Source organism: Oncorhynchus tshawytscha, linkage group LG06 (assembly GCF_018296145.1).
Source record: "Oncorhynchus tshawytscha isolate Ot180627B linkage group LG06, Otsh_v2.0, whole genome shotgun sequence".
Taxonomy (NCBI): Eukaryota; Metazoa; Chordata; class Actinopteri; order Salmoniformes; family Salmonidae; genus Oncorhynchus; species Oncorhynchus tshawytscha.
This window is the reverse complement of record NC_056434.1, coordinates 3611697-3636537: the sequence shown is the minus strand read 5'-3', so window position 1 is coordinate 3636537 and position 24841 is coordinate 3611697. Positions and strand designations below refer to the sequence as shown.

Here is a 24841-nt window from a genome sequence, read left to right as displayed (position 1 = left end):
GTCTCTATTCAATAAACAGACTGTACACTACAGTCTCTATTCAATAAACAGACTGTACACTACAGTCTCTATTCAATAAACAGACTGCACACTACAGTCTCTATTCAATAAACAGACTGTACACTACAGTCTCTATTCAATAAACAGACTGTACACTACAGTCTCTATTCAATTAACAGACTGTACACTACAGTCTCTATTCAATTAACAGACTGTACACCACAGTCTCTATTCAATAAACAGACTGTACACTACAGTCTCTATTCAATAAACAGACTGTACACTACAGTCTCTATTCAATTAACGGACTGTACACCACAGTCTCTATTCAATTAACAGACTGTACACTACAGTCTCTATTCAATAAACAGACAGCACGCTACAGTCTCTATTCAATTAACAGACTGTACACTACAGTCTCTATTCAATAAACAGACTGCACGCTACAGTCTCTATTCAATAAACAGACTGTACACTACAGTCTCTATTCAATAAACAGACTGTACACTACAGTCTCTATTCAATAAACAGACTGCACACTACAGTCTCTATTCAATAAACAGACTGTACACTACAGTCTCTATTCAATTAACAGACTGTACACTACAGTCTCTATTCAATTAAAGGTGTGTACAGCACAACGGGTGTAGCTCCATCCTCTCTGCTCTCTCTGTCACCCAGAGGCAGAGGTTGAGATTTTAATAAATTTGGTTATTATACATTACTATACATTCCCTTATTACTGTGGCAGTCAGAATATTCCAAACCTGGAGACCATACTACAGTACACAGTTAGATAGATTAGATTAGTTATTCATTTATCTATTGTAGCTGGAAAGCATGAAAGTCATCAATGCTGATTTACAAGTTCTTGAGTTTTAACTTGCCCTATACACAGAAATGAAGGGTACTGTAGATCATACAGGCTACTCTGCTAATGTTGAAGGGTACTGCAATTCCTAACAGGCTACTCTGCTAATGCTGAAAGATACTTGTAGTTCCTACAGGCTACTCTGCTAATGCTGAATGGTACTGCAATTCCTAACAAGCTACTCTGCTAATGCTGAAAGATACTTGTAGTTCCTACAGGCTACTCTACTAATGTTGAAGGGTACTTGTAGTTCCTACAGGCTACTCTGCTAATGTTGAAGTGTACTTGTAGTTCCTACAGGCTACTCTGCTAATGTTGAAGGGTACTTGTAGTTCCTACAGGCTACTCTGCTAATGTTGAAGGGTACTTGTAGTTCCTACAGGCTACTCTGCTAATGCTGAATGGTACTGCAATTCCTAACAAGCTACTCTGCTAATGCTGAAAGATACTTGTAGTTCCTACAGGCTACTCTGCTAATGTTGAAGGGTACTTGTAGTTCCTACAGGCTACTCTACTAATGTTGAAGGGTACTTGTAGTTCCTACAGGCCACTCTGCTAATGTTGAAGGGTACTTGTAGTTCCTACAGGCTACTCTGCTAATGTTGAAGGGTACTTGTAGTTCCTACAGGCTACTCTGCTAATGCTGAAAGATACTTGTAGTTCCTACAGGCTACTCTGCTAATGTTGAAGGGTACTTGTAGTTCCTATAGGCTACTCTACTAATGTTGAAGGGTATTTGTAGTTCCTACAGGCCACTCTGCTAATGTTGAAGGGTACTTGTAGTTCCTACAGGCCACTCTGCTAATGTTGAAGGGTACTTGTAGTTCCTACAGGCTACTCTGCTAATGCTGAAAGATACTTGTAGTTCCTACAGGCTACTCTGCTAATGTTGAAGGGTACTTGTAGTTCCTATAGGCTACTCTACTAATGTTGAAGGGTATTTGTAGTTCCTACAGGCTACTCTGCTAATGTTGAAGGGTACTTGTAGTTCCTACAGGCCACTCTACTAATGTTGAAGGGTACTTGTATTTCCTACAGGCCACTCTGCTAATGTTGAAGGGTACTTGTAGTTCCTACAGGCTACTCTGCTAATGTTGAAGTGTACTTGTAGTTCCTACAGGCTACTCTGCTAATGTTGAAGTGTACTTGTAGTTCCTACAGGCCACTCTGCTAATGTTGATCAATAGCTTCTTCCTCTTTCAGTTGCAGGAGGTTTTGAATGATCCCCTAGCGTGGGCGTATGACAAGCCACAACGTTCATCTCGTGGTGCTTAACAGAAAAGAACGGAAACTTCACAAAGAAAAACAACATCCACAGTTGCAGTGAAAGGGGCTATAAAAAAAAACAGGTGACTTGGTCGTTAATACGCCCTTGGAATGTAGCCTAACAGTACAAAGTCCTTTATAACAGTGTGTCCGCTGTATGATCGTGATAGAAGGAAAACCTGTCATTCAGAACAACATGACCTAAAGTCTCCTGAAACATGCAACAGTAAAGCTCTCTAAGATCTTGCTCTTGTGTTGCTACACTGATGTATACCAGCACCAGAAATATCTATACCAGCACCATAAATATCTATACCAGCACCATAAATATCTATACCAGCACCATAAATATCTATACCTGCACCAGAAATATCTATACCTGCACCAGAAATATCTATATCAGCACCATAAAGATCTATACCAGCACCAGAAATATCTATACCAGCACCAGAAATATCTATACCAGCACCATAAAGATCTATACCTGCACCAGAAATATCTATACCAGCACCAGAAATATCTATACCAGCACCATAAATATCTATACCAGCACCAGAAAGATCTATACCAGCACCATAAAGATCTATACCAGCACCAGAAATATCTATACCAGCACCATAAAGATCTATACCTGCACCAGAAATATCTATACCAGCACCATAAATATCTATACCAGCACCAGAAAGATCTATACCTGCACCAGAAAGATCTATACCAGCACCAGAAAGATCTATACCTGCACCATAAATATCTATACCTGCACCAGAAATATCTATACCTGCACCAGAAAGATCTATACCTGCACCAGAAATATCTATACCAGCACCATATATATCTATACCAGCACCAGAATTATCTATACCTGCACCATAAATATCTATACCAGCACCAGAAAGATCTATACCTGCACCAGAAAGATCTATACTTGCACCAGAAATATCTATACCTGCACCATAAATATCTATACTTGCACCATAAATATCTATACCAGCACCAGAAATATCTATACCAGCACCAGAAATATCCATACCTGCACCATAAATATCTATACCTGCACCATAAATATCTATACTTGCACCAGAAATATCTATACCAGCACCATAAATATCTATACCAGCACCAGAAAGATCTATACCAGCACCATAAAGATCTATACCAGCACCAGAAATATCTATACCAGCACCATAAAGATCTATACCTGCACCAGAAATATCTATACCAGCACCATAAATATCTATACCTGCACCAGAAAGATCTATACCTGCACCAGAAATATCTATACCAGCACCATAAATATCTATACCAGCACCAGAAATATCTATACCTGCACCATAAATATCTATACCTGCACCAGAAAGATCTATACCTGCACCAGAAATATCTATACCAGCACCATATATATCTATACCAGCACCAGAATTATCTATACCTGCACCATAAATATCTATACCAGCACCAGAAAGATCTATACCTGCACCAGAAAGATCTATACTTGCACCAGAAATATCTATACCTGCACCATAAATATCTATACTTGCACCATAAATATCTATACCAGCACCAGAAATATCTATACCAGCACCAGAAATATCCATACCTGCACCATAAATATCTATACCTGCACCATAAATATCTATACTTGCACCATAAATATCTATACCAGCACCAGAAAGATCTATACCAGCACCAGAAAGATCTATACCTGCACCATAAATATCTATACCTGCACCATAAATATCTATACCAGCACCAGAAAGATCTATACCTGCACCATAAATATCTATACCAGCACCAGAAAGATCTATACCTGCACCAGAAATATCTATACCTGCACCATAAATATCTATACCAGCACCAGAAAGATCTATACCTGCACCAGAAAGATCTATACCTGCACCAGAAATATCTATACCTGCACCATAAATATCTATACTTGCACCATAAATATCTATACCAGCACCAGAAATATCTATACCAGCACCAGAAATATCCATACCTGCACCAGAAATATCTATACCTGCACCATAATTATCTATACTTGCACCATAAATATCTATACCAGCACCAGAAATATCCATACCTGCACCATAAATATCTATACCTGCACCAGAAATATCTAGACCTGCACCATAAATATCTATACCAGCACCAGAAATATCCATACCAGCACCAGAAATATATATACCTGCACCAGAAAGATCTATACCAGCACCAGAAAGATCTATACCTGCACCATAAATATCTATACCTGCACCAGAAATATCTATACCTGCACCAGAAATATCTAGACCTGCACCATAAATATCTATACCAGCACCATAAATATCTATACCAGCACCATAAATATCTATACCTGCACCAGAAAGATCTATACCTGCACCATAAATATCTATACCAGCACCAGAAAGATCTATACCTGCACCAGAAATATCTATACCTGCACCATAAATATCTATACCAGCACCAGAAAGATCTATACCTGCACCAGAAAGATCTATACCTGCACCAGAAATATCTATACCTGCACCATAAATATCTATACTTGCACCATAAATATCTATACCAGCACTAGAAATATCTATACCAGCACCAGAAATATCCATACCTGCACCAGAAATATCTATACCTGCACCATAATTATCTATACTTGCACCATAAATATCTATACCAGCACCAGAAATATCCATACCTGCACCAGAAATATCTATACCTGCACCAGAAATATCTAGACCTGCACCATAAATATCTATACCAGCACCAGAAATATCCATACCAGCACCAGAAATATATATACCTGCACCAGAAATATCCATACCTGCACCAGAAATATGTTTACCTGCACCAGAAATATCTATACCTGCACCATAAATATCTATACCTGCACCATAAATATTTATACCTACACCATAAATATCGATATCAGCACCAGAAAGATCTATACCTGCACCAGAAATATCTATACCAGTGTCGTGTCTTTGGCTATGCCGGATTAAGTGATATGACATGCTATTCTATAAAATAATTTCTCCGTAATTAATATTACCTGATTGAGCTAATCATGTAAATGTAATTAACTAGAGAGTCGGGGCACCACAAAATAATATTTATAGAGCTGTTATCTTACGAATAAACTCTTAAAGACCTAGTAATATTTCACATCAATAGCAGTCAATATTAAACGTCATCTTAATTCAGTCTCATCTGAAAGTTGTAAATTCTTAGTTATCTGCACGAACCCTGGCTAACAATTTGAATCAGCAATACAAAATTGGGTTTAATTATTTATTTACTAAATGCCTAACTAATCACACAGAATTATACATACACATAATTAAATCATAACTTGATTACAAATTACGTCATAAAGGAAAACGTCCCTGGCGGGCAGAAAAGATATGACAGCTTGTTACACAAAAGAAAAGGGCTGGGTGAAAGTGAAAGAGCAGGAAGACTGAGGAACAAAGGGTGAAGCTGTGCTATCGTGAATACAGTATCTTATGCATCCTCAATTACCGCCCATTTGGAAAAGGAAAATGCAATAAATATTTACTCTGAGCTGCGCTTCGGTAGGTTGGTGGTAGATGGAAGGCCGTGTTGCCCAACCGAGTCCTTTGAAGAATGTCTCTGGATGTTAATTGGAGAAGTTGTAGTAACGTCGTTGTGTGGTAGACGGGATACTCTGTCTGTTCCTTCCTAACCCTCATTTGCAGCGGCTGTTGCTAACTCAACAGCTAGGAGGTATCACTTCTGTAGTGAATAAGAGTTCAAAGTTCATACCATTCGCAACCAAAGCTCACGCTGATGTTGGCTTCGTTCTGTAGTTATTATCAGAACCATTCTGACATCGGACCGTCGTCCTCACGTCCTCGGAACAGGAGGTTATATTGTCGTCTAGGGCTTATATAGGAAGGGAGAGGAGGGCGTGTTTGAAAAGTTTTATAGCCCATGTCCCTTCACAGGGGCGGGCCACTGATTGAGCAGAGCCCTATCTTATGAAAACCCAAATCTCACATTTTAGAAGCTAAAATCACATTTCATCCCATCACGAAACATTTCATATTCAAACATTTAAATTGAACAACAATTCCATGTCAATCCGATAACTCTGATGTGTAGACTTTCCACTGTAGAGTTTATGTCATCTTATCATTGATGAGAATGTCTCAGATGACAACCGAACTGACATCATATTCATTAAATACCACCGGATATGTTCAGTTGTTCGGATTACCAGAATATAGTTCATTTCCCCCCACCTTCTGATGTTCCCAGAATCTCTATGTTAACCAAGGGGTTTGCAAATGTAACATCAGTAGGGTAGAGAGAGGAAAAAGGGGGGAAGAGGTATTTATGACTGTCATAAACCTACCCCCAGGCCAACGTCATGACACCAGCACCATAAATATCTATACCAGCACCGTAAATTAAGCACCAAGTAGAGACATGAGAAGAAAGGCTACTAGCCTGTGTCTTCCTGTTGTGCTCTGTAGTGTACTTGTCTTGATGTGGTGCTCTGTAGTGTTATTGTCTTGCTGATGTTGTGCTCTTTAGAGTTCTAGTCTGTGACTGATGTTGTGCTCTCTAGAGTTCTAGCCTGTGACTGATGTTGTGCGTGCTCTCTAGACTCCTAGCCTGTAACTGATGTTGTGCTCTCTAGAGTTCTAGCCTGTGACTGATGTTGTGCTCTCTAGACTCGTAGCCTGTGACTGATGTTGTGCTCTCTAGACTCCTAGCCTGTGACTGATGTTGTGCTCTCTAGACTCCTAGCCTGTGACTGATGTTGTGCTCTCTAGACTCCTAGCCTGTGACTGATGTTGTGCTCTCTAGAGTTCTAGCCTGTGACTGATGTTGTGCTCTCTAGAGTTCTAGCCTGTGACTGATGTTGTGCTCTCTAGAGTTCTAGCCTGTGACTGATGTTGTGCTCTCTAGAGTTCTAGCCTTTGACCGATGTTGTGCTCTCTAGAGTTCTAGCCTGTGACTGATGTTGTGCTCTCTAGACTCGTAGCCTGTGACTGATGTTGTGCTCTCTAGACTCCTAGCCTGTGACTGATGTTGTGCTCTCTAGACTCCTAGCCTGTGACTGATGTTGTGCTCTCTAGACTCCTAGCCTGTGACTGATGTTGTGCTCTCTAGAGTTCTAGCCTGTGACTGATGTTGTGCTCTCTAGAGTTCTAGCCTTTGACCGATGTTGTGCTCTCTAGAGTTCTAGCCTGTGACTGATTTTGTGCTCTCTAGAGTTCTAGCCTTTGACCGATGTTGTGCTCTCTAGACTCCTAGCCTGTGACTGATGTCATTTCTAGACTCAGTAGTGTGTGCCACTAGCCAGTGTTTGTTGTTTCTCTGTCTCTGTCTCCAGGCCTCTGAGGGTGTCCCTATCCGGTTCTTCTCTGTGCTGGCTGACCTGGTGGAGACGTACTACAGTCCCAACATGGGTCTGGCTACACACCTGCAGTTCCCTGTTCAGAAAGAGGAGGAGCCAGAGGAGGAGCCAGGTCAGATAATAACCTGTTTATTATCTTTCTGTGTTTCAAAGGGTACCCTATGGGACCTGGTCAAAAGTAGTGCACTATCTAGGGAGTGTGGTTTCATTTGTGATTTAGCCATTCTCTCGTATTATGTTTTGCTACAGCTGAGCTAACCCAAGGTAGCTTGGATCTGACCTAATCCAAGGTAGTTTGTTGGTCCCAGATCTGACCTAATCCAAGGTAGCTTGTTGGTCCCAGATCTGACCTAATCCAAGGTAGTTTGTTGGTCCCAGATCTGACCTAATCCAAGGTAGCTTGTTGGTCCCAGATCTGACCTAATCCAAGGTAGCTTGTTGGTCCCAGATCTGACCTAATCCAAGGTAGCTTGTTGGTCCCAGATCTGTTTATGTTGTATAGCCAACTTCTACTGTACCTCAATAACTCCCGGAACCCTGCACACTGTAATTATGGTGGTGGCCCTGAGCCTGTATATAGCTTGCATTTCCTTCTATATACTTTGAAATTTGAAACCTTGAAACCTCTAATACCTGTCCAAAATTGTAATCAGTAAGATAAATGTGGGTTTACTTTTCCCCGAAGAGGCAATAGAAGAAGACAAAACGATCTATCGAACACATTTGTCGTGTCATCATAGCGATCTCTGACTTGTGGTCGGACTCAGGTGGAACTAACTTAAACGTGCACCTTTTGTTTCTGATGCTGAATTGAATGTCATTAAGAAAACGTGACTTTCTAAAATGTAAAAGTAATCCAAGAAGTAATCATCTAGTTGTGTAATCTGTAAACTGATTACAATATTTTTTAGCTGATAATGTAACTGAGTTTGGTTTTTTAATAATCAGATTACATACAATCCAAAACAGTTAAGGTAGATACACTAAATCAAATCAAATGTATTTATAAAGCCCTTACATCAGCCGATGTCACAAAGTGCTGTGCAGAAACCCAGCCTAAAACCCCAACCAGCAAGCAATGTAGGTGTAGAAGCACGGTGGCTAGGAAAAACTCCCTAGAAAGGCCAAAACCTAGGAAGAAACCTAGAGAGGAACCAGGCTCTGAGGGGTGGCCAGTCCTCTTCTGGCTGTGCCGGGTGGAGATTATAACAGAACATAGCCAAGATGTTCAAATGTTCATAAATAACCAGCATGGTCAAATAATAATAATCACAGTAGTTGTCGAGGGTGCAACAAGTCAGCACCTCAGGAGTAAATGTCAGTTGGCTTTTCATAGCCGATCATTCAGAGTATCTCTACCGCTCCTGCTGTCTCTAGAGAGTTGAAAACAGCAGGTCTGGGACAGGTAGCACATCCGGTGAACAGGTCAGGGTTCCATAGCCGCAGGCTACATGACCAAAAGTATGTGGACACCTGCTCGTCGAACTATTATGTTAGGTCTCCACCAAACCACAATAAGCACAGCCATTTTCCAGCAAAATATAGCATTCACAAAAAGCTGAAATAAAGATAAAATGAATCACTAACCTTTAATTATCTTCATCAGATGACACTCATAGGACTTCATGTTACACAATTACATGCATGTTTTGTTTGATAAAGTTCATATTTATATAAAAAAATCTGAGTTTACTTTGGTTTATTAGATTCACTTGTTCCAAAAACATCAAGTGATTTTGCATAGCCACATCGTTTCAACAGAAATACTCATCATAAATGTAGATGATAATACAAGTTATACACATGGAATTATAGATATACCTCTCCTTAATGCAACCGCTGTGTCAGATTTCAAAAAAGGTTTACGGAAAAAACCAACCCATGCAATAATCTGAGAGGGCGCTCAGAACAGAAGCCAAATTAGCCTCCATGTTGGAGTCAACAGAAACCAGAAAATACATGATAAATGTTTCCTTACCTTTGATGAACTTCATCAGAATGCAGTCCTAGGAATCCCAGGTCCACAATAAATGCTTGATTTGTTCGAAAATGTCCGTTATTTATGTCCAATTAGCTACTTTGGTTAGCGCGTTTGGTAAACAATTCCAAAGTTACAAAGCGCGTCCACTATAACGTGACGAAATGTCCAAAAGTTCCTTAACAGTCAGTAGAAACATGTCAAACGATGTACTGAATCAATCTTTAGAATGTTGTTTACATACATCTTGAATAACGTTCCAACCGGAGAATTAGAATGACTTCAGATGAGCGGTGGAACGCAGGTCCTTCATCTGTGAACGCACCTGGTGAAATGTGGTGACTATTTCCTGTCTCATTCAACCCCCCTTCACATTAGAGTCATCAGACAAAGTTCTATTGACTGTTGACATCTAGTGGAAGGCGTAGGAAGTGAAAACTCATCCATATCCCGCTGTAATTTCAATGAGAGCTTGGTTGAAATTCTGCCACCCCCAGAAAAAATACAAACAGGAAGTGGAATTTCTCAGGTTTTTGCCTGCAATATGAGTTCTGTTATACTCACAGACGTAATTCAAACAGTTTTAGAAACTTCAGAGTGTTTTCTATCCAATACTAATAATAATATGCATATATTAGCAACTGAAACTGAGGAGCTGGCCGTTTACAATGGGCACCTTTTCACCCAAGCTACTCAATACTGCCCCTGCAGCCATAAAAAGTTAACACTTTTTTGGTTACTGCATGATTCCATATGTATTATTTCATAGTTTTGATGTCTTCACTACTTTTCTACAATCTAGAAAGTAGTCCAAATTATGAAAAACCCTTGAATGAGTCAGGGTGTCAAAACCTTTTACTTAAATACTTATTTTCCACTGTAATTTGCAAATAAATTCATTAAAAATCCTACAATGTTATTTTCTGGATTTTTTTTCTAATTTTGTCTGTCATAGTTGAAGTGTACCTATGATGAAAATTACAGGCCTCTCTCATCTTTTTAAGTGGGAGAACTTGCACAATTGGTGGCTGACTAAATACTTTTTTTGCCCCACTGTATCTACCTCAATGACTCCAGTACTCCTGTTAACATGTATATACTGTTCAGTACCAGTCAAAGGTTTTGAAACCCTGAATATACATTATCAACAGGAGCACTGGAATCATTGAGGTAGATATATATACATGTTAACAGGAGTAAAGGTGACTGTAGGTGCTGTTAGTTAAGTAGTAGTAATTCAAGTACTACACAGGGGTATGACACTGATAACTTTCATTATGTCTAACCGTTTGACTGTTGTGGTTGTTCGTCTCCAGATCCAGCTAAATACCCACCTCAGCTACCACCCAGGAACATCTCAGGAGGTCTGTCAGCCAATGGCAGTAAAGAGACCCATGGGGGAGAGTCACAGACTTCAGAGCTCGCCTGTGCTTCCCTGAGAGACACATACCTACAGAGGCTGCAACAGTTGGACATGTCTAAGTATGCTCATTTGGGACCACAAAATCTTCTCAGGGTGTTGATCTGAGATCAGGTGCCACCCTATCGAAGTAATCTTATTCATTATTGATCAGGCAAAAATGTATCTTAGATCAGCTTTTTTGACTTGATAGGTTTTGGCCTTTCTTGGGAGTTTTTCCTAGCCATCGTGCTTCTACACCTGCGTTGCTTGCTGTTTGGGGTTTTAGGCTGGGTTTCTGTACAGCACTTTGAGATATCAGCTGATGTAAGAAGGGCTTTATAAATAAATTTGATTTAATACACTGAGACACTTCTCATTCTACTATGAGCTGCAAAATGCTGATTGAGTGTCTTCAGTAGTATTGTGTTACTGACGACGTGTTGCATTGTGTTACCCAGCTGCCAATCTTTTAGTTAGGCATCAACAAAACGAATCACACTGACTGCTAATTCATTGTCTTCCAGCCTGCCAGAAGAGCACCAACAATCCATCCAGGAATACTTCCACACCTCACTCTGTCTCGATGCTGAGCAAGCCCAGAATGGGAATCCCAACTTTCCCCGTCTGAAAAAGCTCATTATGGGAATTTGCAAACATCTTAACAGGTACAGACAATAGCTAGCTACAGTGGTGTCCCAGATTGTTGACACACTTGCTGTGGAGACCACTGATTGGCTGGATACCCTGGTCGCGATGTGGTTGAAGCAACATAAGTCGTTTTTATTGACACTCTTGATAAAGATTAACAGTGATGACTGTATAAAATAAATCATAAAAAAACAGAGTTATATTGAATGCATCAACAACAACAAAAAAAATGGGGAAATTATAATATTTTATACTTTTGCTCAGAGAAAGAGATTTTGTTTTGTTTTTGTTTTTTTCTCAAGAAGGTTAGGGGTCAAAATTATTGACAGCCCTAAATATTCTTATATACAAAGTCATCAAAAGTTTACTATTTGCTCACATATTTTTACCACACAATGACTACATTACCATTAACAGGGGAGGTTAGCATGTCTTGGAGGTATGATCTAACCTCTCACCATTACCAATAACAGGGGAGGTTACCATGTCTTGGAGATATGATCTTTGCCCCTCTTTAACTTTTACACTCATCAATTCATTCAGGATTATCTGTAATCATTGCATCATCCACATTCATGTAGAAGTGTTTACAAACATATTATATTCTTATTTAAAAGTGACTCCAAAATAACACAATACATTATTTACCATGAATTGATATTGGGCACAAAATAATCTGAAACACAACCAAAACTAACTGCAAATGCTTCCAACAAGTTTGAGGCATCACAAGCTTGATGTAGTGATTGAGTGCTAGGAATATGGGACCAAATACTAAACTACTTAATTTATACAGTAAGTATTTTTACAAAAAAAACATTTTTAGGTTAGTCACTTTAGTTACTATGCCCCCAGCCTTTAGTTACTATGCCCCCAGCATTTAGTTACTATGCCCCCAGCCTTTAGTTACTATGCCCCCATCCTTTAGTTACTATGCCCCCAGTCTCTAGTTACTATGCCCCTAGCCTTTAGTTACTATGCCCCCAATCTTTAGTTACTATGCCCCCAGCCTTTAGTTACTATGCCCCCAGCCTTTAGTTACTATGCCCCCAGCCTTTAGTTACTATGCCCCCAGCCTTTAGTTACTATGCCCCCAGTCTCTAGTTACTATGCCCCCAGCATTTAGTTATTATGCCCCCAGCCTTTAGTTACTATTACCCCAGTCTTTAGTTACTATGCCCCCAGCCTTTAGTTACTATGTCCCCAGTATTTAGTTACTATGTCCCCAGCCTTTAGTTACTATGCCCCCAGTCTTTAGTTACTATGTCCCCAGTATTTAGTTACTATGTCCCCAGCCTTTAGTTACTATGCCCCCAGCCTTTAGTTACTATGCCCCCAGTATTTAGTTACTATGTCCCCAGCCTTTAGTTACTATGTCCCCAGCCTTTAGTTACTATGCCCCCAGTCTCTAGTTACTATGCCCCTAGCCTTTAGTTACTATGCCCCAATCTTTAGTTACTATGCCCCCAGCCTTTAGTTACTATGCCCCCAGCCTTTAGTTACTATGCCCCCAGCCTTTAGTTACTATGCCCCTAGCCTTTAGTTACTATGCCCCCAGCCTTTAGTTACTATGCCCCCAGCCTTTAGTTACTATGCCCCTAGTTACCCCCCAATCTTTAGTTACTATGCCCCCAGTCTCTAGTTACTATGCCCCTAGCCTGCCCCCAGCCTTTAGTTACTATGCCCCCAGTCTTTAGTTACTATGCCCCCAGCCTCTAGTTACTATGCCCCCAGCCTCTAGTTACTATGCCCCCAGACTTTAGTTACTATGCCCCCAGACTGTAGTTACTATGCCCCCAGCCTCTAGTTACTATGCCCCCAGCCTTTAGTTACTATGCCCCCAGCCTTTAGTTACTATGCTCCCAGCCTTTAGTTACTATGCCCCCAGCCTTTAGTTACTATGCCCCCAGCCTTTAGTTACTATGCCCCCAGCCTTTAGTTACTATGCCCCCAGCCTTTAGTTACTATGCCCCCAGCCTTTAGTTACTATGCCCCCAGCCTTTAGTTACTATGCCCCCAGTCTTTAGTTACTATGCCCCCAGCCTCTAGTTACTTTCCCCAGCCTTACTATGCCCCCAGCCTTTAGTTACTATGCCCCCAGCCTTTAGTTACTATGCCCCAGTCTTTAGTTACTATGCCCCCAGCCTATGTCCCCAGTTTACTATGCCCCCAGTCTTTAGTTACTATGCCCCCAGTCTTTAGTTACTATGCCCCCAGCCTCTAGTTACTATGCCCCAGCCTTTAGTTACTATGCCCCCAGCCTGTAGTTACTATGCCCCCAGCCTCTAGTTACTATAACCCCAGCCTTTAGTTACTATGCCCCCAGCCTGTAGTTACTATGCCCCCAGCCTCTAGTTACTATGCCCCAGCCTTTAGTTACTATTACCCCAGTCTTTAGTTACTATGCCCCCAGTCTTTAGTTACTATGCCCCTTTAGTTACTAGCCTTTAGTTACTATGCCCCCAGTCTCTTTACTATGCCCCCAGCCTCTAGTTACTATGCCCCCAGCCTTTAGTTACTATGCCCCCAGCCTTTAGTTACTATGCCCCCAGCCTTTAGTTACTATGCCCCCAGCCTTTAGTTACTATTACCCCAGTATTTAGTTACTATGTCCCCAGCCTTTAGTTACTATGCCCCCAGCCTTTAGTTACTATGCCCCAGTCTTTAGTTACTATGCCCCCAGTCTTTAGTTACTATGACCCCAGCCTCTAGTTACTATGCCCCCAGCCTTTAGTTACTATGCCCCCAGTCTTTAGTTACTATGCCCCCAGCCTTTAGTTACTATGCCCCCAGTCTTTAGTTACTATTACCCCAGTCTTTAGTTACTATGCCCCCAGCCTTTAGTTACTATTACCCAGTCTTTAGTTACTATGCCCCCAGCCTCTAGTTACTATGCCCCCAGCCTTTAGTTACTATGCCCCCAGCCTTTAGTTACTATGCCCCCAGCCTTTAGTTAATATGTCCCCAGCCTTTAGTTACTATGCCTTCTAGTTACTATGCCCCTAGCCTTTAGTTACTATGCCCCCAATCTTTAGTTACTATGCCCCCAGCCTTTAGTTACTATGCCCCCAGCCTTTAGTTACTATGCCCCCAGCCTTTAGTTACTATGCCCCCAGTCTTTAGTTACTATGCCCCCAGTCTTTAGTTACTATGCCCCCAGCCTCTAGTTACTATGCCCCCAGTCTTTAGTTACTATGCCCCCAGCCTTTAGTTACTATGCCCCCAGTCTTTAGTTACTTTAGTTACTATGCCCCCAGTCTTTAGTTACTATGCCCCCAGTCTCTAGTTACTATGCCCCTAGCCTTTAGTTACTATGCCCCCAATCTTTAGTTACTATGCCCCAGTCTCTAGTTACTATGCCCCTAGCCTTTAGTTACTATGCCCCAGCCTTTAGTCTTTACTATGCCCCCAGCCTTTAGTTACTATGCCCCAGCCTTTAGTTACTATGCCCCCAGTCTTTAGTTACTATGCCCCCAGTCTTTAGTTACTATGCCCCCAGCCTTTAGTTACTATGCCCCCAGTCTTTAGTTACTATGCCCCCAGCCTCTAGTTACAATGCCCCCAGTCTTTAGCTATGCCCCAGCCTTAGTTACTATGCCCCCAGTCTTTAGTTACTATGCCCCCAGTCTCTAGTTACTATGCCCCCAGCCTTTATTACTATGCCCCCAGCCTTTAGTTACTATGCCCCCAGCCTTTAGTTACTATGCCCCCAGCCTTTAGTTACTATGCCCCAGCCTTTAGTTACTATGCCCCCAGCCTTTAGTTACTATGCCCCTAACCTTTAGTTACTATGCCCCCAATCTTTAGTTACTATGCCCCCAGTCTTTAGTTACTATGCCACTAGCCTTTAGTTACTATGCCCCCAGCCTTTAGTTACTATGCCCCCAGTCTTTAGTTACTATGCCCCCAGCCTTTAGTTACTATGCCCCCAGCCTTTAGTTACTATGCCCCCAGTCTTTAGTTACTATGCCCCCAGCCTTTAGTTACTATGCCCCCAGCCTTTAGTTACTATGCTCCCAGCCTTTAGTTACTATGCCCCCAGTCTTTAGTTACTATGCCCCCAGTCTTTAGTTACTATGCCCCCGCCTAGTTACTATGCCCCCAGTCTTTAGTTACTATGCCCCCAACCTCTAGTTACTATGCCCCCAGTCTTTAGTTACTATGCCCCCAACCTTTAGTTACTATGCCCCCAGCCTTTAGTTACTATGCCCCCAGCCTTTAGTTACTATGCCCCCAGTATTTAGTTACTATGTCCCCAGCCTTTAGTTACTATGTCCCCAGCCTTTAGTTACTATGCCCCCAGTCTCTAGTTACTATGCCCCTAGCCTTTAGTTACTATGCCCCCAATCTTTAGTTACTATGCCCCCAGCCTTTAGTTACTATGCCCCCAGCCTTTAGTTACTATGCCCCCAGCCTTTAGTTACTATGCCCCCAGCCTTTAGTTACTATGCCCCCAGCCTTTAGTTACTATGCCCCCAGCCTTTAGTTACTATGCCCCTAGCCTTTAGTTACTATGCCCCCAATCTTTAGTTACTATGCCCCCAGTCTCTAGTTACTATGCCCCTAGCCTTTAGTTACTATGCCCCCAGCCTTTAGTTACTATGCCCCCAGTCTTTAGTTACTATGCCCCCAGCCTTAGTTACTATGCCCCCAGCCTCTAGTTACTATGCCCCCAGACTTTAGTTACTATGCCCCCAGACTGTAGTTACTATGCCCCCAGCCTCTAGTTACTATGCCCCCAGCCTTTAGTTACTATGCCCCCAGCCTTTAGTTACTATGCTCCAGCCTTTAGTTACTATGCCCCCAGCCTTTAGTTACTATGCCCCCAGCCTTTAGTTACTATGCCCCCAGCCTTTAGTTACTATGCCCCCAGCCTTTAGTTACTATGCCCCCAGCCTTTAGTTACTATGCCCCCAGCCTTTAGTTACTATGCTTCTTTAGTTACTATGCCCCCAGCCTCTAGTTACTATGTCCCCAGCCTCTAGTTACTATGCCCCCAGCCTTTAGTTACTATGCCCCCAGCCTTTAGTTACTATGCCCCCAGTCTTTAGTTACTATGCCCCCAGTATTTAGTTACTATGTCCCCAGCCTTTAGTTACTATGCCCCCAGTCTTTAGTTACTATGCCCCCAGTCTTTAGTTACTATGCCCCCAGCCTCTAGTTACTATGCCCCCAGCCTTTAGTTACTATGCCCCCAGCCTGTAGTTACTATGCCCCAGCCTCTAGTTACTATAACCCCAGCCTTTAGTTACTATGCCCCCAGCCTGTAGTTACTATGCCCCCAGCCTCTAGTTACTATGCCCCCAGCCTTTAGTTACTATTACCCCAGTCTTTAGTTACTATGCCCCCAGTCTTTAGTTACTATGCCCCCAGCCTTTAGTTACTATGCCTCTAGTTACTATGCCCCCAGTCTCTAGTTACTATGCCCCCAGCCTCTAGTTACTATGCCCCCAGCCTTTAGTTACTATGCCCCCAGCCTGTAGTTACTATGCCCCCAGCCTCTAGTTACTATGCCCCCAGCCTTTAGTTACTATTACCCCAGTATTTAGTTACTATGTCCCCAGCCTTTAGTTACTATGCCCCCAGCCTTTAGTTACTATGCCCCCAGTCTTTAGTTACTATGCCCCCAGTCTTTAGTTACTATGACCCCAGCCTCTAGTTACTATGCCCCCAGCCTTTAGTTACTATGCCCCCAGTCTTTAGTTACTATGCCCCCAGCCTTTAGTTACTATGCCCCCAGTCTTTAGTTACTATTACCCCAGTCTTTAGTTACTATGCCCCCAGCCTTTAGTTACTATTACCCCAGTCTTTAGTTACTATGCCCCCAGCCTCTAGTTACTATGCCCCCAGCCTTTAGTTACTATGCCCCCAGCCTTTAGTTACTATGCCCCCAGCCTTTAGTTAATATGTCCCCAGCCTTTAGTTACTATGCCCCCAGTCTCTAGTTACTATGCCCCTAGCCTTTAGTTACTATGCCCCCAATCTTTAGTTACTATGCCCCCAGCCTTTAGTTACTATGCCCCCAGCCTTTAGTTACTATGCCCCTAGCCTTTAGTTACTATGCCCCCAGCCTTTAGTTACTATGCCCCCAGCCTTTAGTTACTATGCCCCTAGCCTTTAGTTACTATGCCCCCAATCTTTAGTTACTATGCCCCCAGTCTCTAGTTACTATGCCCCTAGCCTTTAGTTACTATGCCCCCAGCCTTTAGTTACTATGCCCCCAGTCTTTAGTTACTATGCCCCCAGCCTTTAGTTACTATTACCCCAGCCTTTAGTTACTATGCCCCCAGTCTTTAGTTACTATGTTCTTTACTATGCCCCCAGCCTCTAGTTACTATGCCCCCAGTCTTTAGTTACTATGCCCCCAGCCTTTAGTTACTATGCCCCCAGTCTTTAGTTACTATGCCCCCAGCCTCTAGTTACTATGCCCCCAGTCTTTAGTTACTATGCCCCAGTCTCTAGTTACTATGCCCCTAGCCTTTAGTTACTATGCCCCCAGCCTTTAGTTACTCTATTACTATGCCCCTAGCCTTTAGTTACTATGCCCCTATGCCCCCAGTCTTTAGTTACTATGCCCCCCTTTAGTTACTATTACCCCAGCCTTTAGTTACTATGCCCCCAGTCTTTAGTTACTATGCCCCCAGTCTTTAGTTACTATGCCCCCAGCCTCTAGTTACTATGCCCCCAGTCTTTAGTTACTATGCCCCCAGCCTCTAGTTACAATGCCCCCAGTCTTTAGTTACTATGCCCCCAGCCTTTAGTTACTATGCCCCCAGTCTTTAGTTACTATGCCCCCAGTCTTTAGTTACTATGCCCCCAGCCTTTAGTTACTATGCCCCCAGCCTTTAGTTACTATGCCCCCAGCCTTTAGTTACTATGCCCCCAGCCTTTAGTTACTATGCCCCCAGCCTTTAGTTACTATGCCCCCAGCCTTTAGTTACTATGCCCCCAGCCTTTAGTTACTATGCCCCTAACCTTTAGTTACTATGCCCCAATCTTTAGTTACTATGCCCCCAGTCTTTAGTTACTATGCCCCTAGCCTTTAGTTACTATGCCCCCAGCCTTTAGTTACTATGCCCCTTTAGTTACTATGCCCCCAGCCTTTAGTTACTATGCCCCCAGCCTTTAGTTACTATGCCCCCAGTCTTTAGTTACTATGCCCCCAGCCTTTAGTTACTATGCCCCCAGCCTTTAGTTACTATGCTCCCAGCCTTTAGTTACTATGCCCCCAGTCTTTAGTTACTATGCCCCCAGTCTTTAGTTACTATGCCCCCAGCCTTTAGTTACTATGCCCCCAGTCTTTAGTTACTATGCCCCCAACCTTTAGTTACTATGCCCCCAGTCTTTAGTTACTATGCCCCCAGTCTTTAGTTACTATGCCCCCAGCCTTTAGTTACTATGCCCCCAGCCTTTAGTTACTATGCCCCCAGCCTTTAGTTACTATGCCCCCAGCTTTAGTTACTATGCCCCCAGCCTTTAGTTACTATTACCCCAGTCTTTAGTTACTATGCCCCCAGCCTTTAGTTACTATGCCCCCAGTTACTTTAGTTACTATGCCCCCAGCCTTTAGTTACTATGCCCCCAGCCTTTAGTTACTATGCCCCCAGCCTTTAGTTACTATGCCCCCAGCCTTTAGTTACTATGCCCCCAGCCTTTAGTTACTATGCCCCCAGTCTTTAGTTACTATGCCCCCCAGCCTTTAGTTACTATGCCCCAGTCTTTAGTTACTATGCCCCCAGCCTTTAGTTACTATGCCCCCAGCCTTTAGTTACTATGCCCCCAGCCTTTAGTTACTATGCCCCCAGCCTTTAGTTACTATGCCCCCAGCCTTTAGTTACTATGCCCCCAGCCTTTAGTTACTATGCCCCCAGCCTTTAGTTACTATGCCCCAGTCTTTAGTTACTATGCCCCCAGTCTTTAGTTACTTTAGTTACTATGCCCCCAGCCTTTAGTTACTATGCCCCAGCCTTTAGTTACTATTACCCCAGCCTTTAGTTACTATGCCCCCAGCCTTTAGTTACTATGCCCCCAGCCTTTAGTTACTATTACCCCAGCCTTTAGTTACTATGCCCCCAGTCTTTAGTTACTATTATGTTACTATGCCCCCAGCCTTTAGTTACTATGCCCCCAGCCTTTAGTTACTATGCCCCAGTCTTTAGTTACTATGCCCCCAGCCTTTAGTTACTATGCCCCCAGCCTTTAGTTACTATGCCCCCAGCCTTTAGTTACTATGCCCCCAGCCTTTAGTTACTATGCCCCCAGCCTTTAGTTACTATGCCCCCAGCCTTTAGTTACTATGCCCCCAGCCTTTAGTTACTATGCCCCCAGCCTTTAGTTACTTTACCCCAGTCTTTAGTTACTATGCCCCCAGCCTTTAGTTACTATGCCCCAGCCTTTAGTTACTATGCCCCCAGCCTTTAGTTACTATGCCCCCAGCCTTTAGTTACTATGCCCCCAGCCTTTAGTTACTATGCTCCCAGCCAGAGACCCTGAGGGCGGCTGAAACTGTGGACATATTTAAAAGAGATCTTGAAATACATATTTTTAGCTTTGCTTTTCCTTTTGGGTGCTTTTTAGTTGTTCAGTTTGTCTTTTTTCCTGTAAGGGATATTGTGTTGTATTCTGTCTGAAATGTGCTGTATAAATAAAGCTTGATTTCATTTGATAACATTTTCTGAGCAATTTGCATTAATAGAAAATAAGATAATTTACCAATTTTTGGGGGGGAGCATAAAATACAGCCCAGTATTTTAATTATTTATTTTATACAGTCATTATTATAATTTTGGACCCCACTGTATATATCTGCAACATTTAAAGCACTTCACTGTTTAACCGCAGGGTTGGGGTCAATTCATGGAAATGAACTGAATAGAAATGGAATTGATTGACTCCAACTGTGGAAAACAACATTTGATGAACCCTAACCTTTGTGGGATGAATTAAGTATTTTCGGTTGAATTTACATTTCTGGTGCTCCTGTGTTGTCAGTGAGATCTCCCGTACCCTGCCCACTCTGGAGGCCTTCCAGAGGCTTCTAGACCAACAGCTGTCCCCAGGGGTCGGCCGAATGAGAAGTCAGGTGGGTTGTTATTATAATCAACCTTATATTAGCCATTATTTTAACGTCAACATTCAGTAAGGAGATGGGACAGTATGAGCTGCATTCAAGATGGTATTATTTTAACATCAGTATTCAGTAAGGAGATGGGACAGTATGAGCTGCATTCAAGATGGTTTTATTTTAACATCAGTATTCAGTAAGGAGATGGGACAGTATGATCTGCATTCAAGATGGTTTTATTTTAACATCAGTATTCAGTAAGGAGATGGGACAGTATGAGCTGCATTCAAGATGGTTTTATTTTAACATCAGTATTCAGTAAGGAGATGGGACAGTATGATCTGCATTCAAGATGGTATTATTTTAACATCAGTATTCAGTAAGGAGATGGGACAGTATGATCTGCATTCAAGATGGTTTTATTTTAACATCAGTATTCAGTAAGGAGATGGGACAGTATGATCTGCATTCAAGATGGTTTTATTTTAACATCAGTATTCAGTAAGGAGATGGGACAGTATGATCTGCATTCAAGCTGGTTTTATTTTAACATCAGTATTCAGTAAGGAGATGGGACAGTATGAGCTGCATTCAAGATGGTTTTATTTTAACATCAGTATTCAGTAAGGAGATGGGACAGTATTTAGCTGCATTCAAGATGGTTTTATTTTAACATCAGTATTCAGTATTTATAGATGGGACAGTATGAGCTGCATTCAAGATGGTTTTATTTTAACATCAGTATTCAGTAAGGAGATGGGACAGTATTTAGCTGCATTCAAGATGGTTTTATTTTAACATCAGTATTCAGTAAGGAGATGGGACAGTATGATCTGCATTCAAGCTGGTTTTATTTTAACATCAGTATTCAGTAAGGAGATGGGACAGTATGAGCTGCATTCAAGATGGTATTATTTTAACATCAGTATTCAGTAAGGAGATGGGACAGTATGAGCTGCATTCAAGATGGTTTTATTTTAACATCAGTATTCAGTAAGGAGACAGGTCGGTATGAGGATCCATTCTCGACTAGAGGGTCTTTGTCTTTCTGTAAAATGAGTAATAATGCTATCTGATTGTAGGTATATAGATGCTGCATGGTAACAGGTGGCTATTATTAACCATTTATCAGACACTTCTGTTTAGTTTTACTGTCATCTCTGGTCTAGTGTACAGTATTTATATTATCTCTGATCTAGTGTACAGTATTTATATTATCTCTGGTCTAGTGTACAGTATTTATATCTCTGGTCTAGTGTACAGTATTTATATCTCTGGTCTAGTGTACAGTATTTATATCTCTGGTCTAGTGTACAGTATTTATATCTCTGGTCTAGTGTACAGTATTTATATTATCTCTGGTCTAGTGTACAGTATTTATATCTCTGGTCTAGTGTACAGTATTTATATCTCTGGTCTAGTGTACAGTATTTATATCTCTGGTCTAGTGTACAGTATTTATATCTCTGGTCTAGTGTACAGTATTTATATTATCTCTGGTCTAGTGTACAGTATTTATATCTCTGGTCTAGTGTACAGTATTTATATTATCTCTGGTCTAGTGTACAGTATTTATATCTCTGGTCTAGTGTACAGTATTTATATCTCTGGTCTAGTGTACAGTATTTATATTATCTCTGGTCTAGTGTACAGTATTTATATTATCTCTGGTCTAGTGTACAGTATTTATATCTCTGGTCTAGTGTACAGTATTTATATCTCTGGTCTAGTGTACAGTATTTATATCTCTGGTCTAGTGTACAGTATTTATATCTCTGGTCTAGTGTACAGTATTTATATCTCTGGTCTAGTGTACAGTATTTATATCTCTGGTCTAGTGTACAGTATTTATATCTCTGGTCTAGTGTACAGTATTTATATCTCTGGTCTAGTGTACAGTATTTATATCTCTGGTCTAGTATACAGTATTTATATCATCTCTGGTCTAGTGTACAGTATTTATATCATCTCTGGTCTAGTGTACAGTATTTATATCTCTGGTCTAGTGTGCTGTATTTATATCTCTGGTCTAGTGTACAGTATTTATATCATCTCTGGTCTAGTGTACAGTATTTATATCTCTGGTCTAGTGTACAGTATTTATATCTCTGGTCTAGTGTACAGTATTTATATCTCTGGTCTAGTGTACAGTATTTATATCTCTGGTCTAGTGTACAGTATTTATATCTCTGGTCTAGTGTACAGTATTTATATTATCTCTGGTCTAGTGTACAGTATTTATATCTCTGGTCTAGTGTACAGTATTTATATATCTGGTCTAGTGTACAGTATTTATATTATCAAGTCCTTTGTGTTTTTAATGATATTTCCTATGTGACGCGCTGAAGGCTGCCTCTGCCCTAATTCTTGGTTTATGTTGAATTCACGTTTATGCTTTTATCTTCTAGGTGTCAGCAGATTCAGGTCAGGCTGTGTCATTCAGGCTGGAACAAATGACCAAACTGCTCTACTCCATCGAGGATAAAGTAATGTTTAACACTATTTTAAACTTAGGGCCTGTCCCATTCTCTAAATAGTGCACTACTTTCGATCAGGGCCCATAGATCTCTGGTCATAAGTAGGTCACTATATAGGGAATGTGTTTGCCATTTGGGACGCCATCTTATTCTGACATTTGATTTTAGAATTATTTTTTTTTCAACGTTAGCAACATTAGCAATAGCTTGTTCATTTACTATTTCTATCAATCACTAACTGACCCTGCTGTAGATGATCTCTCATACGTCATAACGTCTTTCTTGTTACACTTTGACCAAAACCAGAAACAGAAACCAGAAACAGTTAAATCAAATCAAATCAAATCAAATGTTATTTGTCACATACACATGGTTAGCAGATGTTAATGCGAGTGTAGCGAAATGCTTGTGCTTCTAGTTCCGACAATGCAGTAATAACGAGCAAGTAATCTAACTAACAATTCCAAAAAAACTACTGTCTTATAACACAGTGTAAGGGGATAAAGAATATGTACATAAGGATATATGAATGAGTGATGGTACAGAGCAGCATAGGCAAGATACAGTAGATGATATCGAGTACAGTATATACATATGAGATAAGTATGTAAACCAAGTGGCATAGTTAAAGTGGCTAGTGATACATGTATTACATAAGGATGCAGTCGATGATATAGAGTACAGTATCAACGTATGCATATGAGATGAACAATGTAGGGTAAGTAACATTATATAAGGTAGCATTGTTTAAAGTGGCTAGTGATATATTTACATAATTTCCCATCAATTCCCATGATTAAAGTGGCTGGAGTAGAGTCAGTGTCATTGACAGTGTGTTGGCAGTAGCCACTCAAAAGGAGTAATGCTTCCTTTTCACATACTGTAGTTTCCTTTTTTTTCCACAGGCCAAAGCTGCTCTGTTTGAGTCGGTAGGATATGATGGAAGCCACAGGAAGTCTCTAATACCACCTATTACATTTGAAGTAAGTTGAACAAAATGAGATACTGCAGCCCCAAAAAAAATATAAAAAAATATCATTGTGTTTCATGATAACAATGTTACCACATATTGAATATCAAAGGCATAGCGGATTATGAAATTTATCTGAAACAAAAAATAAATAAAATAATCTCTATTATCAATTAGGGTAAACTCCAAATTGTCTTTGCACGGTTTAATTGAACAAGGAACATAGTTCCTTTTGTGAATTTATGAGGTTGTGGTCTTCTTTTACAGGTCAAATCAGAGTTGCTTGGTCTCACAAACAAGATGTTCATCAAGGTGGATGTGGAAACTGGGAAGATCTACTTCAAGAAATATAAAGACGGACCAGAAGATAAATATTTTGTACACAATAAAAGTAAGTACTTTATTCCTCCCATAATAGTAAATAGTCTTTCTATTTTTGTTTTTACATTCTGGACTGTATCTAGGCCTTAGACTAGGTTTACATTCTGTATCTAGGCCTTAGACTGGGGTTGCATTCTGGGCTGTATCTAGGCCTTAGACTGGGTTTACATTCTGGGCTGTATCTAGGCCTTAGACTGGGGTTGCATTCTGGGCTGTGTCTAGGCCTTAGACTGGGTTTACATTCTGGGCTGTATCTAGGCCTTAGACTGGGGTTGCATTCTGGGCTGTGTCTAGGCCTTAGACTGGGTTACATTCTGGGCTGTATCTAGGCCTTAGACTGGGGTTACATTCTGGACTGTATCTAGGCCTTAGACTGGGGTTACATTCTGTATCTAGGCCTTAGA

The 24841-nt window shown here is 41.3% G+C and overlaps 1 protein-coding gene across 1 annotated transcript in view; it reads left to right on the top strand.

Moving 5' to 3' along the window:
- The window catches only part of LOC112251275 (phosphatidylinositol 3,4,5-trisphosphate 5-phosphatase 1), a 56944-nt gene that overhangs the window by 7250 nt on the left and 24853 nt on the right, over nt 1-24841 (top strand). Inside the window, exons 3-9 of the mRNA XM_042322849.1 lie at nt 7494-7629; nt 10812-10977; nt 11422-11562; nt 20537-20627; nt 23018-23095; nt 23992-24069; nt 24324-24447. Of these exons, the coding sequence (XP_042178783.1) occupies nt 7494-7629; nt 10812-10977; nt 11422-11562; nt 20537-20627; nt 23018-23095; nt 23992-24069; nt 24324-24447 (814 nt within the window). The remainder of the gene's footprint in view (nt 1-7493; nt 7630-10811; nt 10978-11421; nt 11563-20536; nt 20628-23017; nt 23096-23991; nt 24070-24323; nt 24448-24841) is intronic.